Source organism: Pituophis catenifer, unplaced genomic scaffold, assembly GCF_029215685.1.
Source record: "Pituophis catenifer annectens isolate HBS135680 unplaced genomic scaffold, rPitCat1.0.hap2 SCAF_2, whole genome shotgun sequence".
Classification (NCBI taxonomy): Eukaryota; Metazoa; Chordata; class Lepidosauria; order Squamata; family Colubridae; genus Pituophis; species Pituophis catenifer.
The window spans coordinates 286,941,591-286,954,415 of record NW_027256882.1 but is presented as its reverse complement, the minus strand read 5'-3'; the positions used below and the strand labels follow the sequence as shown (position 1 = coordinate 286,954,415).

At 41.1% G+C, this 12,825-nt stretch overlaps 1 protein-coding gene across 1 annotated transcript; it reads right to left on the bottom strand.

The window, feature by feature from the left end:
* Window positions 1-8,403, bottom strand: IER3IP1 (immediate early response 3 interacting protein 1). The gene is made up of 3 exons (XM_070938949.1): window positions 8,254-8,403; window positions 3,872-3,973; window positions 1-256 (listed from the first exon to the last, which is right to left on the bottom strand). The coding sequence occupies exons 1-3, from the start codon at window positions 8,342-8,344 to the stop codon at window positions 201-203; spliced, it is 249 nt and encodes an 82-aa protein (XP_070795050.1). The 5' UTR covers window positions 8,345-8,403; the 3' UTR covers window positions 1-200.
* Window positions 8,404-12,825: the final 4,422 nt, after the last annotated feature.

Below are 12,825 nucleotides of genomic sequence, written 5' to 3'. Positions count from 1 at the left end.
TAGAGGGGAAGAAAAACTGGTTCAATTTAATTATTGGATTTAATGAAACGGAGTGCATATTAAGCAATACAATAAATATAAACGACATTTTTATTGAGACAAAATATGCAGCTTCTTCAGCAGCTCAGATTGGATCCCACGTGCAAATCGGTCTGCAGTCTGTTCGTTTTAGACGCTATCCAGATTTTCTGAAGATGATTTCAACCAAATAATAACAACAGCACAATTGTCACTGTGTTCACTCCAATTAATGGCACTGGGGGGAAAAAAAAAGGAAAAGAAAGAAAAGCGTCATTTCAAACAACAGCCTATTGTGTTAAACTCAAAAGAACAGCTCAGGGGGGGGGGAACCCACAATTTCTCTTTCTCCATTCCTTTTGTGGTTTTGGTAATTTTTCAGAACACGACTTAATAGGACAAGAATGTCACTTTAATGAAACTGTCCACGACAAAGTTCGCTTAAAAAAAAAAAATCTTTCTAAATTGCTTTTGACCCTGTGATCAGTGGTGGGATTCAAGTAATTTAACAACTGGTTCTCTGCCCTAATGATTTCTTCCAACCACCAGTTTTCCAAACTGCTCAGGAAGTTAACAATTGGTTCTCCCGAAGTGGTGCGAACTGGCTGAATCCCACCACTGCCTGTGATGCGGCAACCACTGTAAATACATGCTAGTTGCCAAGTGCCTGGATTTTGATCATCTCACTGTGAGGATGTTGCAACAGTCATAAATGTGAAGGTTGGTCATAAGTCACTTTTTTCAGTGCTGTTTTAACTGTGCTGTGCTGTTTTAACTGTGAACAGTTGCTAAATGCATGATTGCTAAGTTGAGGATTACCTTTATGGCTTGTCTTCTGAAAATAAATTATCTGCATCTGTGTTTATATTCTTTCTTGCTTTTTAAATATACAGCACCCAGCTTAATGGGAGCTAAATCATGCAAACAACAAAAAATGCAACAGCTGCTAAAAGTACCAAGGATATTGGTTCAAGGTCGAAGAATAGTTTTTCTATTTTGAAAAGTTTAGTGCCCAGCTACCGTATTTTTTGGGAGTATAAGATGCACCTTTTTCCCCCCTAAAAGAAGCTGAAAATTTGGGTGCGTTTTATACTCCGAATGTAGCTTTTTCGAAGTTTTTTTCCAGCCCTAACGAGCTGCTAACGAGTGAAGTGATCTCCCATGCTTTGCCTGCTTTTCTCATTGTTGCTTCCTCTTAGCTGTGTCCTAGCCGCTGTTTTTTATCCCCAAGCAGGGGATAAAAAAACCAGCACACTACCGTATTTTCCGGTGTATAAGACGACTGGGCGTATAAGACGACCCCCGACTTTTCCTGTTAAAACATAGGGTTTGGGCTATACTCACTGTATAAGACTACCCCTCTTCCAACGCACACTAAATAAAAATTAAAAAAACATCAACTGGCTTACCCACAATGTAAAAGCAGCTGTGCTAGACCCAAAATGGCCCCTGCAACAAGCAGGAACCTCACACAGCCACAAAAAGCCCCAAAAAACAACTTTCACACTTTACACACACAACACAACACAAGTGGCTCACCCACAATGTAAAAGCAGCTGTGCTAGACCCAAAATGGCCCCTGCAACAAGCAGGAGCCTCACACAGCCACAAAAAGCCCAAAAACCCAACTTTCACACTTTACACACACAAAATTCCACATACAGCTTTGTGAGATTTTGTGTGTTTGTGTAGTTAGAGTGAAACACTACAGAAACACACTAAATCTCAGAAAGCTGCACAAATATTATTTTATTTTATTTTTATATGAAAGCTAAATTTAAAACTTCCTAAACTTTAAATGACTAGGTCTAAAAAAGAACAACTAAAAAAAACCTCAATTAACTATTTTTTTTAAAGCTTCCAAAGGGGAAAAAAACTTACCCAATAGAGCAGGGGTCTCCAACCTTGGCAACTTTAAGACTTGTAGACTTCAACTCCCAAAATTCCTCAGCCAGCTTTGCTTTGCTGGCTGAGGAATTCTGGGAGTTGAAATCCACAACTCCCTGCCTGCTTGATTACAGGCTGGGAGTTGCTGGCTGATGGAATGGATTCAGGCAAGCAAAGCAAGGCAAGCATTGCGACTAGCAGCTAAGGTAAGCAAGCTGGAGGGGGAAAACTTTTTTCCTTTTACATGGCTCTGGCGATCCCAGCTGAGTTGCCTGATTAGCAGGCAACTCAGCTGGGATGGTCAGAGCCATCTAAGGCTCGTCAGAGCCTTTCGGGCTGGTCCGCCTGGTTACAGGAGAACGACACCCGGCGTATAAGACGACCCCCGACTTTTGAGAAGATTTTCATGTGTTAAAAAGTCGTCTTATACGCCGGAAAATACGGTAATGTGCTGAAGCTGACCATACTAAGGATGCTAGCCAGATGAATACCTGGTAAGCAGATTTTTCCCCTCCATTTTCCTCCCCAAAAACTAAGCTGCGTCTTATACTCCAGTGCATCTTATACTCTGAAAAATACGGTAAATGCCTATGGAGATTCTCAGTCACCCAAGTTGTGGTTGTCCCAAAGATGCTTCTTCAAGAAGCAACTGGACTTTTTTTTTTTCTTTCCTTGAAGACATTTCCCTTCTCATGCAAGAAGCTCCTTCAGTTCAGAACTGAGCTTCTTGGTTGAGAAGGGAAACGTCTTCAAGGAAAAACAAAGGAAGTCCAATTGCTTCTTGAAGAAGCATCTTTGGCTTTTGTGCAACATTATACTATTATCGTGGTATGTAGTAATATACACTGCATTATGATATCATGCACTTATCCAGGCAAGACATGCTTTCTGAGTGGCAAAGCGAAAGCCGACTAAATACATTATATTTACTGCATGCTGGAATAAGTCATTAAAATAGATTTGGCCATGAAGGATGTAATGGTTAGAGAATCTTTTACTCTTTAGAAAAAGGAGAGCTCTTAGACTAACATTTAAGAGATCTGAAAACAGGGAAGCAATGATGCTCCCCCAAATTTCTTCTAAAAAGCGTACAGAGCTTATGAATAATAACATAAATCTTTGCTAATGACCTGCTCGGTTCTTCGGAATGGAGCAGGTCATTAGATGCAAGTTGTCATAAGATTAGATGCATTCGTGCAATCAAACATGCCATTAATGTATAGCAATGCGAAATTATCCTGGCAAATGTTAGTAGAGTATTAACATTTAGTTAATTGTAAGCCGCCCTGAGTCTCCGGAGAAGGGTGGCATATAAATCAAATTTAAAAAAAAACAAAAACCGAGTTATTTGGGGAAAGCCAGTTTGGTGTCTCTGTTAAAGTCACTGGGCTAGAATTAGGAAGACTGTGAGTTCTAGTCCTGCCTTAGGCGTGAAGCTGGACAACCCCACCCCACCCCACCTCTCAGCCCAGGAAGAAAGCAAAGGCAGTTTCCAAAAAAACATTACCAAGAAAGTTGCATGGATTTGTCCTAGCCCTTCCAAGGAGCCAAGACTGATTCAAAGAAGCAAAAAAATGTTACAGCTAGTCCTCGACTTACAACCACAACTGAGTGCCCACATTTCTGTTGCTAAGTGAGATCGTTGTTAAGTGAGTTTTGCCCCATCTTTCTTGCCACAGTTGTTAAGCGAATTTGGCTTCCAGATTGGTTTGTGCTTGGTCAAAAGGTTGCAAAAGGTAATCAGGTGACTCCGGGATATTGCAATCGCCATAAATATGAACCATTTGGCCAAGCATCCCAATTTTGATCACGTGACCATGGGGATACTGAAAGGGTCATAAGGCACTTTTTTCAGGGCTGTTGTAATTTCGAATCGTCACTGAACGAATGGCTGTAAGGCGAGGACCACCTGTACTTGGGAAGGAAATTAATTCCCAACTGTTTTGTACCAATATGTCAATCTTACCTCTCATAACCGTCCGTACAGATCGGATCAGATTCATTAATTGCCCTTTAATTCCAGGTTCTTCTCCAAATCCTCCGATACCCTGATCTGTTCCCCAGCCAACTGTATGGAGAAGTTTTATTTTTGGTTAAAGCGAACGTCAGTGATACAAATCGATCATTTCTCTTAGAAGGAAAGGCCCGTTTCAAACCCAAACCTAATGAATAGAGAAATTCCTAATTCTTTCTTTAAACGTCAAAGAAATGAACAAAACGAACAGAAATGAACACATAAAATGAACCAGAACATTCATAATGGCCAAAGAACAGAATTTCCAGGAATCAGAAAAGCAGCAGAAAATTAGTTCTTCATGGAAAACTGATCAGAGAAAATTAAAATACCAAATGATCCCATCATTATTGAGAAGCACCACTGTTTAAATCGGATAAATATCAGAAAGCTCCTAAATCTTGAATGCAGTAGAAGTAATTGCTAGAATACATTTGGCTTTATTTCAGAATTTTAGTGTTCTAAAGAATGCTAAGAGTTTAAAATTCTATACTAAAATACTATTTATTTAATAATAACACTTAACTCCCACAGCACTGTCTCATTTCTAATCTTTTCTCATCTTCTCAGATTTCCTACTATCTTCTCCTATTAGTTTCTTATGATTTATCAATTGTTATTTGTAATTTTATGATTAATGATTGTAACTATGATTATGACCTATGATCTATTACTTGCTGTTTTATGTACCCTGTGAGCTTATGCACTGGAGACAAATTCCTTGTGTGTTCAATCACACCTGGTCAATAAAGAATTCAATTCAATTCAATTCTCTGTTCTATTCTATTCTATTCTATTCTATTCTATTCTATTCTATTCTATTCTATTCTATTCTCTCTTCTCCATTCTTCTGCATTCTATTCTATTCTATTGTATTTTCTATTTTATTTTATTTTCTATTCTAGTCTGGATTCTTTTCTATTTTGTCTTCTACATTGTTTTCTATTCTATTCTATTCTATTCTATTCTATTCTATTCTATTCTATTCTATTCTATTCTCCATTGTTCTCTATTCTATTCACTCTTCTACATTGTTCTCTATTCTATTCTATTTTGCTATTCTATTCTCTATTCTCATCTACATTGTTCTCTATTCTATTCTATTTTCTCTTTACTCTGTATTCTATCTTCTCTTCTACATTGTTCTCTATTCTATTCTATTCTATTCTCCATTGTTCTCTATTCTATTCACTCTTCTACATTGTTCTCTATTCTATTCTGCTATTCTATTCTCTATTCTCTTCTACATTGTTCTCTATTCTATTTTCTCTTTACTCTGTATTCTGTCTTCTCTTCTACATTGTTCTCTATTCCATTCCATTCCATTCCATCCCATCCCATCCCATTCTCTATTTTATTTTCTATTCTACTCTGTATTCTATTCTCTATTTTATTTTCTATTCTACTCTGTATTCTATTCTCTATTCTCCGTTGTTCTCTACTCTACTCTATTCTGTATTCTCTTCTCTTCTTCTTCTCTTCTCTTTCACACCATTGTTCTGTATTCCATTCCATTCCAGTCCAGTCCAGTCCACTCGTATTTTAGTATTCCTTCAGTAACAAAGGTGGAAAGACCAATAAAGATTTCTTTATTAGGATCACCTTTTCATGGCTTGGTTCTCTGGAGAAGCCTCTGGACTTAAGTCACAGCCATCACCATCAGTCAACATGATCACATGGAATCCAGTTCTACCACATCTCTACAGCATCCGAGAAAATGGATGGGAATTGAGCTTGACTACAAACTTAAAGGTACAGGTAGTCCTGGACTTACGATCGCAATTGAGCCCAACATTTCTGTTGCTAAGTAAGACATTTGTTAAGTGGGCTTTGCCCCATTTTACGACCTTTCTTGCCACATTTGTTAAGTGAATCACTGCAGTTGTTAAGTCGGCAGCATGGTTGCTAAGTGAATCTGGCTTCCCCATTGATTTTGTTTGTCAGGAGGTCGCAAAAGGTGTTCCCATGATCCCAAGACAGAGAAACCGTCATAAATATGAGTCAAGTGTCTTGAATTTTGATCATGTGGCCATGGGGATGCTGCAATGGTCATAAGTATGAAAAACAGTTGTAAGTCACTTTTTTCAGTGTTGTTGTAACTTTGAACGGTCACTGTTATTAATTCGAGGGACTATGTGTTTGTGGGAACTGGCAAATACAAGTATTCCACGACTTACACATCCTTCATTTAGTTACAGCGAAGAAAGTGATTTACAACTTGTCCTCACACAGTCATTAAAGAACCCCAGTCACGTGGTCAAAATTTGGCGGCTTGGCAACCTGGAAGTTCAGAGAGTGCAGGTGTAGTAGTTACAGACAGTTACCAAACAGTTCAGTTGTTTGCACAAACATTCAGTTTGCACAACATTGTAGCTTGCTGCAAAAGAAGAGAATATTTGCAGCTCAGAGTGAAACTGTGGACTCTGGTTGTTTTCTGGCAGTTGTTTCATTACCCTACTAGGAATCATCTTAAGTGCTAAGACTTTACACTGTACCTGTATTATTTACATAATACAGGTATTTAGCTCTCAAAGAATAGAATAGAATAGAATAGAATAGAATAGAATAGAATAGAATAGAATAGAATAGAATAGAATAGAATAGAATAGGAGAACAATGTAGAAGAGGGAATAGAATAGAATAGAATAGAATAGAATAGAATAGAATAGAATAGAATAGAACAGAACAGAACAGAATAGGAGAACAATGTAGAAGAGGGAATAGAATAGAATAGAATAGAATAGAATAGAATAGAATAGAATAGAATAGAATAGAATAGAATAGAATAGAATAGAATTTTTATTGGCCAAGTGTGATTGGATACACAAGGAATTTGTCTTGGTGCATACGCTCTCTGAGTACATAAAAGAATAGATACATTCGTCAAGAATCATAAGGTACAACACTTAATGATAGTCATAGGGAACCAATAAGCAATCAGGAAACAATATCAATATAAATCGTAAGGATACAAGCAACAAAATTACAGTCATTCAGTCATAAGTGGAAGGAGATGGGTGGTGGGAACTATAGTAGTGCAGACTTAGTAAATAGTTTGACAGTGTTGAGGGAAAAGGATAACCATCTAGAGCAGTGGGTCTCAACCTTCCTAATGCCGCAACCCTTTAATACAGTTCCTCATGTTGTGGTGACCCCCAACCATAAAATTATTCCTAAAACCATTGAAAATATTTGTTTTCCGATGGTCTTAGGCGACCCCTGTGAAAGGGTCATTCGACCCCCAAAGGGGTCCCAACCCACTGGTTGAGAACCACTGATCTAGAGCCTGGCTAAATGGCTCAGAAGCTAAGCTTGTCGATCTGCAGTTTGGTGGTTCGAATCCCTAGCATAGGTCTCCTGCATGAGCAGGAGGTTGGGCTAGATGACCTCCAAGTTCCCTTCCAACTCTTGTTACTGTTTGTTTATTATTCATTTACCCACATACAGTTGTTAAGTCAGTAACAAGGTTGGGTGAATCTGGCTTCCCTACCACCTTTGCTTGTCACAATGTTGCAAAAGGTGGATCACATGACACCCCCCCAAATCCCCATGGTCACATGATCCAAATTCAAGAGGCTTGGGCCACTGACTCATATTTACGACAGTTTTCAGTGATCCCCTTTTGCGACCTTTTGACCAGCCAAGTCAATGGGGGAGCCAGACTCACCTATACCAGTGGTGGGTTCCTCCCGATTCGGTCCGGTTTGGCCGAGCCGGTAGCAGTGACGATATGACGTCACCGAACCGGTTCTTCCCCACCCCCACGTTATTCTTACCTTTTATTTGGTCCCACCCCCAATCTATTGCTGCCTCCTGAGTCCCAGCTGATGGCTAAAGGGAAAAAACCTGTTTAAACTCTTGCGGTGGGGCTTCAAAGGGCCGCCCTACAGCTGATCAGTGTTAAAAGCAAACAAATAAGTCCGGTCGTAAGTGCGAGGACTAGTCGTAAGTGCGAGGACCTTCCAGAAACGACTGACCAGCTAGCCACGCCCACCTAGTCACATGACCTCCAAGACACACCCACAAAATAAGCCACGCCCACAGAACCGGTAGTAAAAAAATTTAGAACCCACCCTGACCTATACCAACCATGTGACTTAACTAAAAAAAAATGCAACGATTCACTTAACAACGGTGACGAGAAAGGGTCGCAAAATGGGGCAAAGACTCCCTTCATGCATGTCTCAGCAACATAAACTTGGGGAGCTCCATCGTGGTCGTAACTCGAGGACTACCTGCATTTCCTCCATCACCTTAAGCTCCCCCCGCCCCCACCCAGAGATGGGGACCCCTCCCCTCCCCTCTCCTCCCAGGGGGCTTTGCGGCCGACTCACTCCTGCGGAGGAAGCGCTCCTCGTGCAGCACCGCGATGGCGTTGACGAAGAGCAGCGCGGCCTGCAGCAACGAGTACACCGTGAACGCCATTCCGGCAGCGCCAGCGCCGCCGCCACCGGCTTAGGCTCTCTGCGCACGCGCGGGGTGCGCCCGGAACGTGGCGGGGGCGGGGCGGACGGAACGTCACTGAACGGGGAGCGGGCGGCCCGTGGAAGCCACGCCCCCAACCCATACGCGCCAGAGAGAGGGCGGGGCCAGCGGGGCGATGGACCGTAACCTCGACCTTCCCTCGCTTCTCCAACCTGGCGCCCTCGGGCGACGATGGATTACAATAGCAGTTAACACTTATATACCGCTTTGCAGCCGCCTCTAAGGGGTTTACCCAGTCAACATATTGTCGTCGTCGTCCCCAACAACCTGGGTCCTCATTTCTGACGCTTCTGGCGTACTAGGAGGACGCTAGGATGGGTGGAGGCTCGATTTCTACCTCATAAAAACGAGCGAAAAGACTCGTGGGGTCCTTTGTGCGAGAATCTTTGCTCTGCAAGGCTGAGGGGGGGACGGGGACACTTTATTTTTGACGTTTTATCCTGTCTTTAAATTTTGGAATGCTAACGAGGTAAAAAAACACCCAAAATTTCGCTAAAGGAGCTGCCCTGCAATATTATGGGTGGCCACCAGGGGGCAGCAGCGCTGGGTTTCTAACTCTCTGAGCTGCCCCTGGTGGCCCCTGGGGGTGTTAGCAGCAGCAGCAGCAGCAGCCTTGCCTGTTTGGTTAAAAGGCTCCCTTGCAGCATTAATGCATTTTATCCCACTTTGTGGATTTGCACAAGACAGCCAATCTTAAATGACTCCCAACAGCAGGATGATCTACCCCAAAAAACTTCTATTAACCTGTCCCAAAGGTGCTTTTTTTTCAAGAGACAATTGGACTTTTTTGTTTTTCTTTGAAGACGTTTTGCTTCTCCAATCAAGAAGTTTCTTCGGCTCTGGATGAGAAGCTTCTTTGGATGAGAAGTGAAACGTCTTCAAAGAAAAACCAGAAAGTCCAGCTGCCTCTTGAAAAAAAGCACCTTTGGGACAACCACGACCTGGATGACTGAGAATCTCCATAGACATTGAGCGATTCTACTAACCTGGTTTAGCATTTTATAGAAACAAAGAAATGCTTCATTATGTGCCAAGAACTCATTGCTGAGTCTTGTTGACTGACTGGTACAGATAGATTTTCTCCATCCCTCTTCACCTGGTCCTTCAGATCCTCTAATGATGCACCCATCACTTATGACAATCAACCCACCTTAGGTTATCTTCTGCTCTTCCTTTCCACCTTTCCCGGCATCATGGACTTCTCAAAGGAAATCGGGTCCTTGTATTACATAAATTCTTCTCCATGATGATCTGTTTAGGTCTTCCAATCTATCTATCTATAAGCAGCCCATCATTTATAACCAAGTTCATCTGCCTTGTTGCTGGTCATCTTCTCTTTTCTTCCACTTTCACAGCAATATAGACCTCTCAAAGGGAGATGGGTCTTTGCATATTGATTGACAGATTACATATGGGCCATTTAAGTCAGTGTCAGCTCCTGTAGGTCGCAGATTTTTTCCATGTTGACCTGTTCCTAACCTGTTATTCCAATGGTGCACCCATCACCATTATAATTGAGTTCATCCACCTTGCTTCTGATTGTCCTTTTCTTCTCCCCCACTCCACCTTTCCCAGTGTTATGGGCTCTTCAAAGGAAGTTGGGTCTTTGCATTGATTGACAGATTAGATATGTGCTATTTAAGTCAGTGTCATCTCCTCTAGACCACCTAGATACATTTTCTCCATGACGATCTGTTCCTAACCTCGTCCTTCGGGTATTCCAAGGGTGTACCAGGGGTGAAATGCTCCCGGTTCGGACCAGATTGCCTGATCCAGTAGCAATGGCGGCGGGTGGTTCGGAGAACCGGTAACAAAAATCCCTGCGCCCCCCCCCCCCATGCCCAGCTGAGCCGCGCAATCATCAGAGGCTGGTTTTTTTACTTTTCAAAGCATTTTTTCTATAATCTCTTTGGCCAAACAAATGCTTTTTAAAGTAAAAAAAAAAAGCCTCTGATAATCGCGCGGCTCAGCTGGGATCGTCAGAGGCTTTTCAAAGCATTTTTTTCTGCAACCTCTTCAGCCGAAGAGGTTGTAGGAAAAAAAATGCCTTTAAAAGCCTCTGGTGATCCCAGCTGACTTGCCTGATCGTCAGAGGCTTCTAAAAGCATTTTTTTTCTGCAACCTCTTTAGCTGTAGAAAAAATGCTTTTAAAAGTAAAAAAAAAAAAAGATTGGCCAAGCCCACCCAGTCACATTACCCCCCCCAACCCACGCTCACAGAACCAGTAGTAACAAATTTTAGATTTCACCCCTGGGGTGTACCCATCACCCCTCTTGTTGGTGGTTGTCCCCTGCTCTTGCCTTCCACCTTTCCTAATGTTATGGCAAGCTGGACTTTAATATCTTGTGTCCAAGAGGAATAATTTGAGCCTTGTCATTTCAGTCTTGAGTGAAAACTCTTATTTATATAATCTAGTTAAACACTCCAACCTAATGTTTAGTTTCTGATGTACAGTATGTATTATATATATATATATATATATATATATATATATATATATATATATATATATATACACATATACATATATACATGCATATATATATATATACACATATGTGTATATGTGTATACACATATGCGAAGGTGAGTATAGGCTCAGTGGCTAAGACGCTGAGCTTGTCGATCAAAAGGTCAGCAGTTGAGCAGTTCGAATCCCTAGTGCCACGTAGCGGGGTGAGCTCCCGTTACTTGTCCCAGCTTCTGCCAACCTAGCAGTTCGAAAGCACGTAAAAAATGCAAGTAGAAAAATTTGTTGGGAAGATAACAGTGTTCCGTGCGCCTTTGGCGTTTAGTCATGCCGGCCACATGACCAGGGAGACGTCTTCGGACAGCGCTGGCTCTTCGGCTTTGAAACGGAGATGAGCACCGCCCCCTAGAGTCGGGAATGACTAGCACATATGTGCGAGGGGAACCTTTACCTTTACCTTTACACATACACACATATACATATACACATATGCGTTACATATACACATGCTAGCTAGACTAGAAATATTGTAGGTTTGCATTGCCATCTGGGAATCCCAAAAGAGTTAGAAAAATGCCCTAGATTACAAGGTTCTCCTCAATTTAAAACCGTTTGCTTAGTGACTGTCCGAAGTTATAACAGCACCGAAAAAAGTGACTCATGACCATTTTTCACACTTAACGACCATTGCAGGATCCCCATGGTCACGTGATCAAGATTCAGATGTTTGGCAATTGGTTCATATTTATGACAGTTGAAATGTGCCGGGGTTATGTGATCCCTTTTTGCGACCTTCAGACCAGCAAAGTCTATTCGCTTAACAACCATGCTACGAACTTAAGAACTGCAGCGATTCACTTAACAACTGTGGCAAGCAAGGTTGTAAAATGGGACAAAACAAATTGCCTTTCTTTTGCAACAGAAATCTTGGACTCAGTTGTGATCATAAGTAAAGGACTATCTATATGCCAGCTTAGCCTCAGTCGCAAATCTTTCCCCTGTTTAACTGATTGAAAATACAGAAACTATCAATAAAGCCCCAATAAGCTATTTTTATTTTTCAGAGATTCTGGGAAATCTATTTTATGGTGTACCCTTAAAATAGGAAGCAAAATTATGCTTTAATTAGGGCTTGTGTATCCGTTGCTTTAATGCTTGGGTAGTTTTTAAATATTATTAATCCACTACATTTGCTTTAAGTAGCAGTACTATGATATTTAGCTGATTAATTTCATTACTGCCTCATTTTTATTTTGTTGGCATCGACCATCCTTTCCCTTAAAAGAGCCCAGAGCACAACCATTGAAGCACAGCATCTCTGTTCAACAATTAAAAACATCCAATTAAAAAGCGCAAGGAAAAAAGCACATATACCAAACAACTACTGGTGTAAATAGAGTTTGAAGTCGTAATTAAGAATCTCATCAGGTCCTAATTGTTATTTACCCCAAATGCAGGTGTCAAGATTAATAACTATTTCTAGGCTGAAACAATTATGTCTTGTGCTGTATCAACTCTGTGTGGCTTCTGGGCAGTTCTATAATATAGATAGTAACAAAGCAAATCACAAAAGGAGCAGGGAGATATTATGCTGCTAACAATGCATAAAGATACATGTTCTTCTTCTCCTGTCTTGCATTTCGATTGGCGGGTGAGTTCTGATCGCTATCGTTGTGATTTTTATTTTGTAATAATCGCAGAATGTACGTATGCCTTAATTCTGAATGACGGGCAGGTTTTATTACTCAATCAAAGAAAAACGCCAACTGATATTACGCTGTTTGGAGAGGAAGATTTGTTTGACACTGCAAACAAAGCACAGCATTGAGATAGTGGAACATGGGTGTAAGTGCTCCTGCTAGAGTCCAGCTGTGTGGATTAACACAGTACAGATAGATTTATGGCCACAATTGAGCATTTCTGTTGCAAAGCGAGAGTTGTTAAGTGAACC

Coding starts and splice junctions, on each gene's coding strand:
- IER3IP1 (XM_070938949.1), bottom strand. CDS start 8,344: ATGGCGTTCACGGTGTACTCGTTGCTGCAGGCCGCGCTGCTCTTCGTC. Junction 3,974..8,253: donor GGAGCGCTTCCTCCGCAGGA/GTGAGTCGGCCG, acceptor TTCTCCATACAG/TTGGCTGGGGAACAGATCAG. Junction 257..3,871: donor TGTACGGACGGTTATGAGAG/GTAAGATTGACA, acceptor TTTTCCCCCCAG/TGCCATTAATTGGAGTGAAC.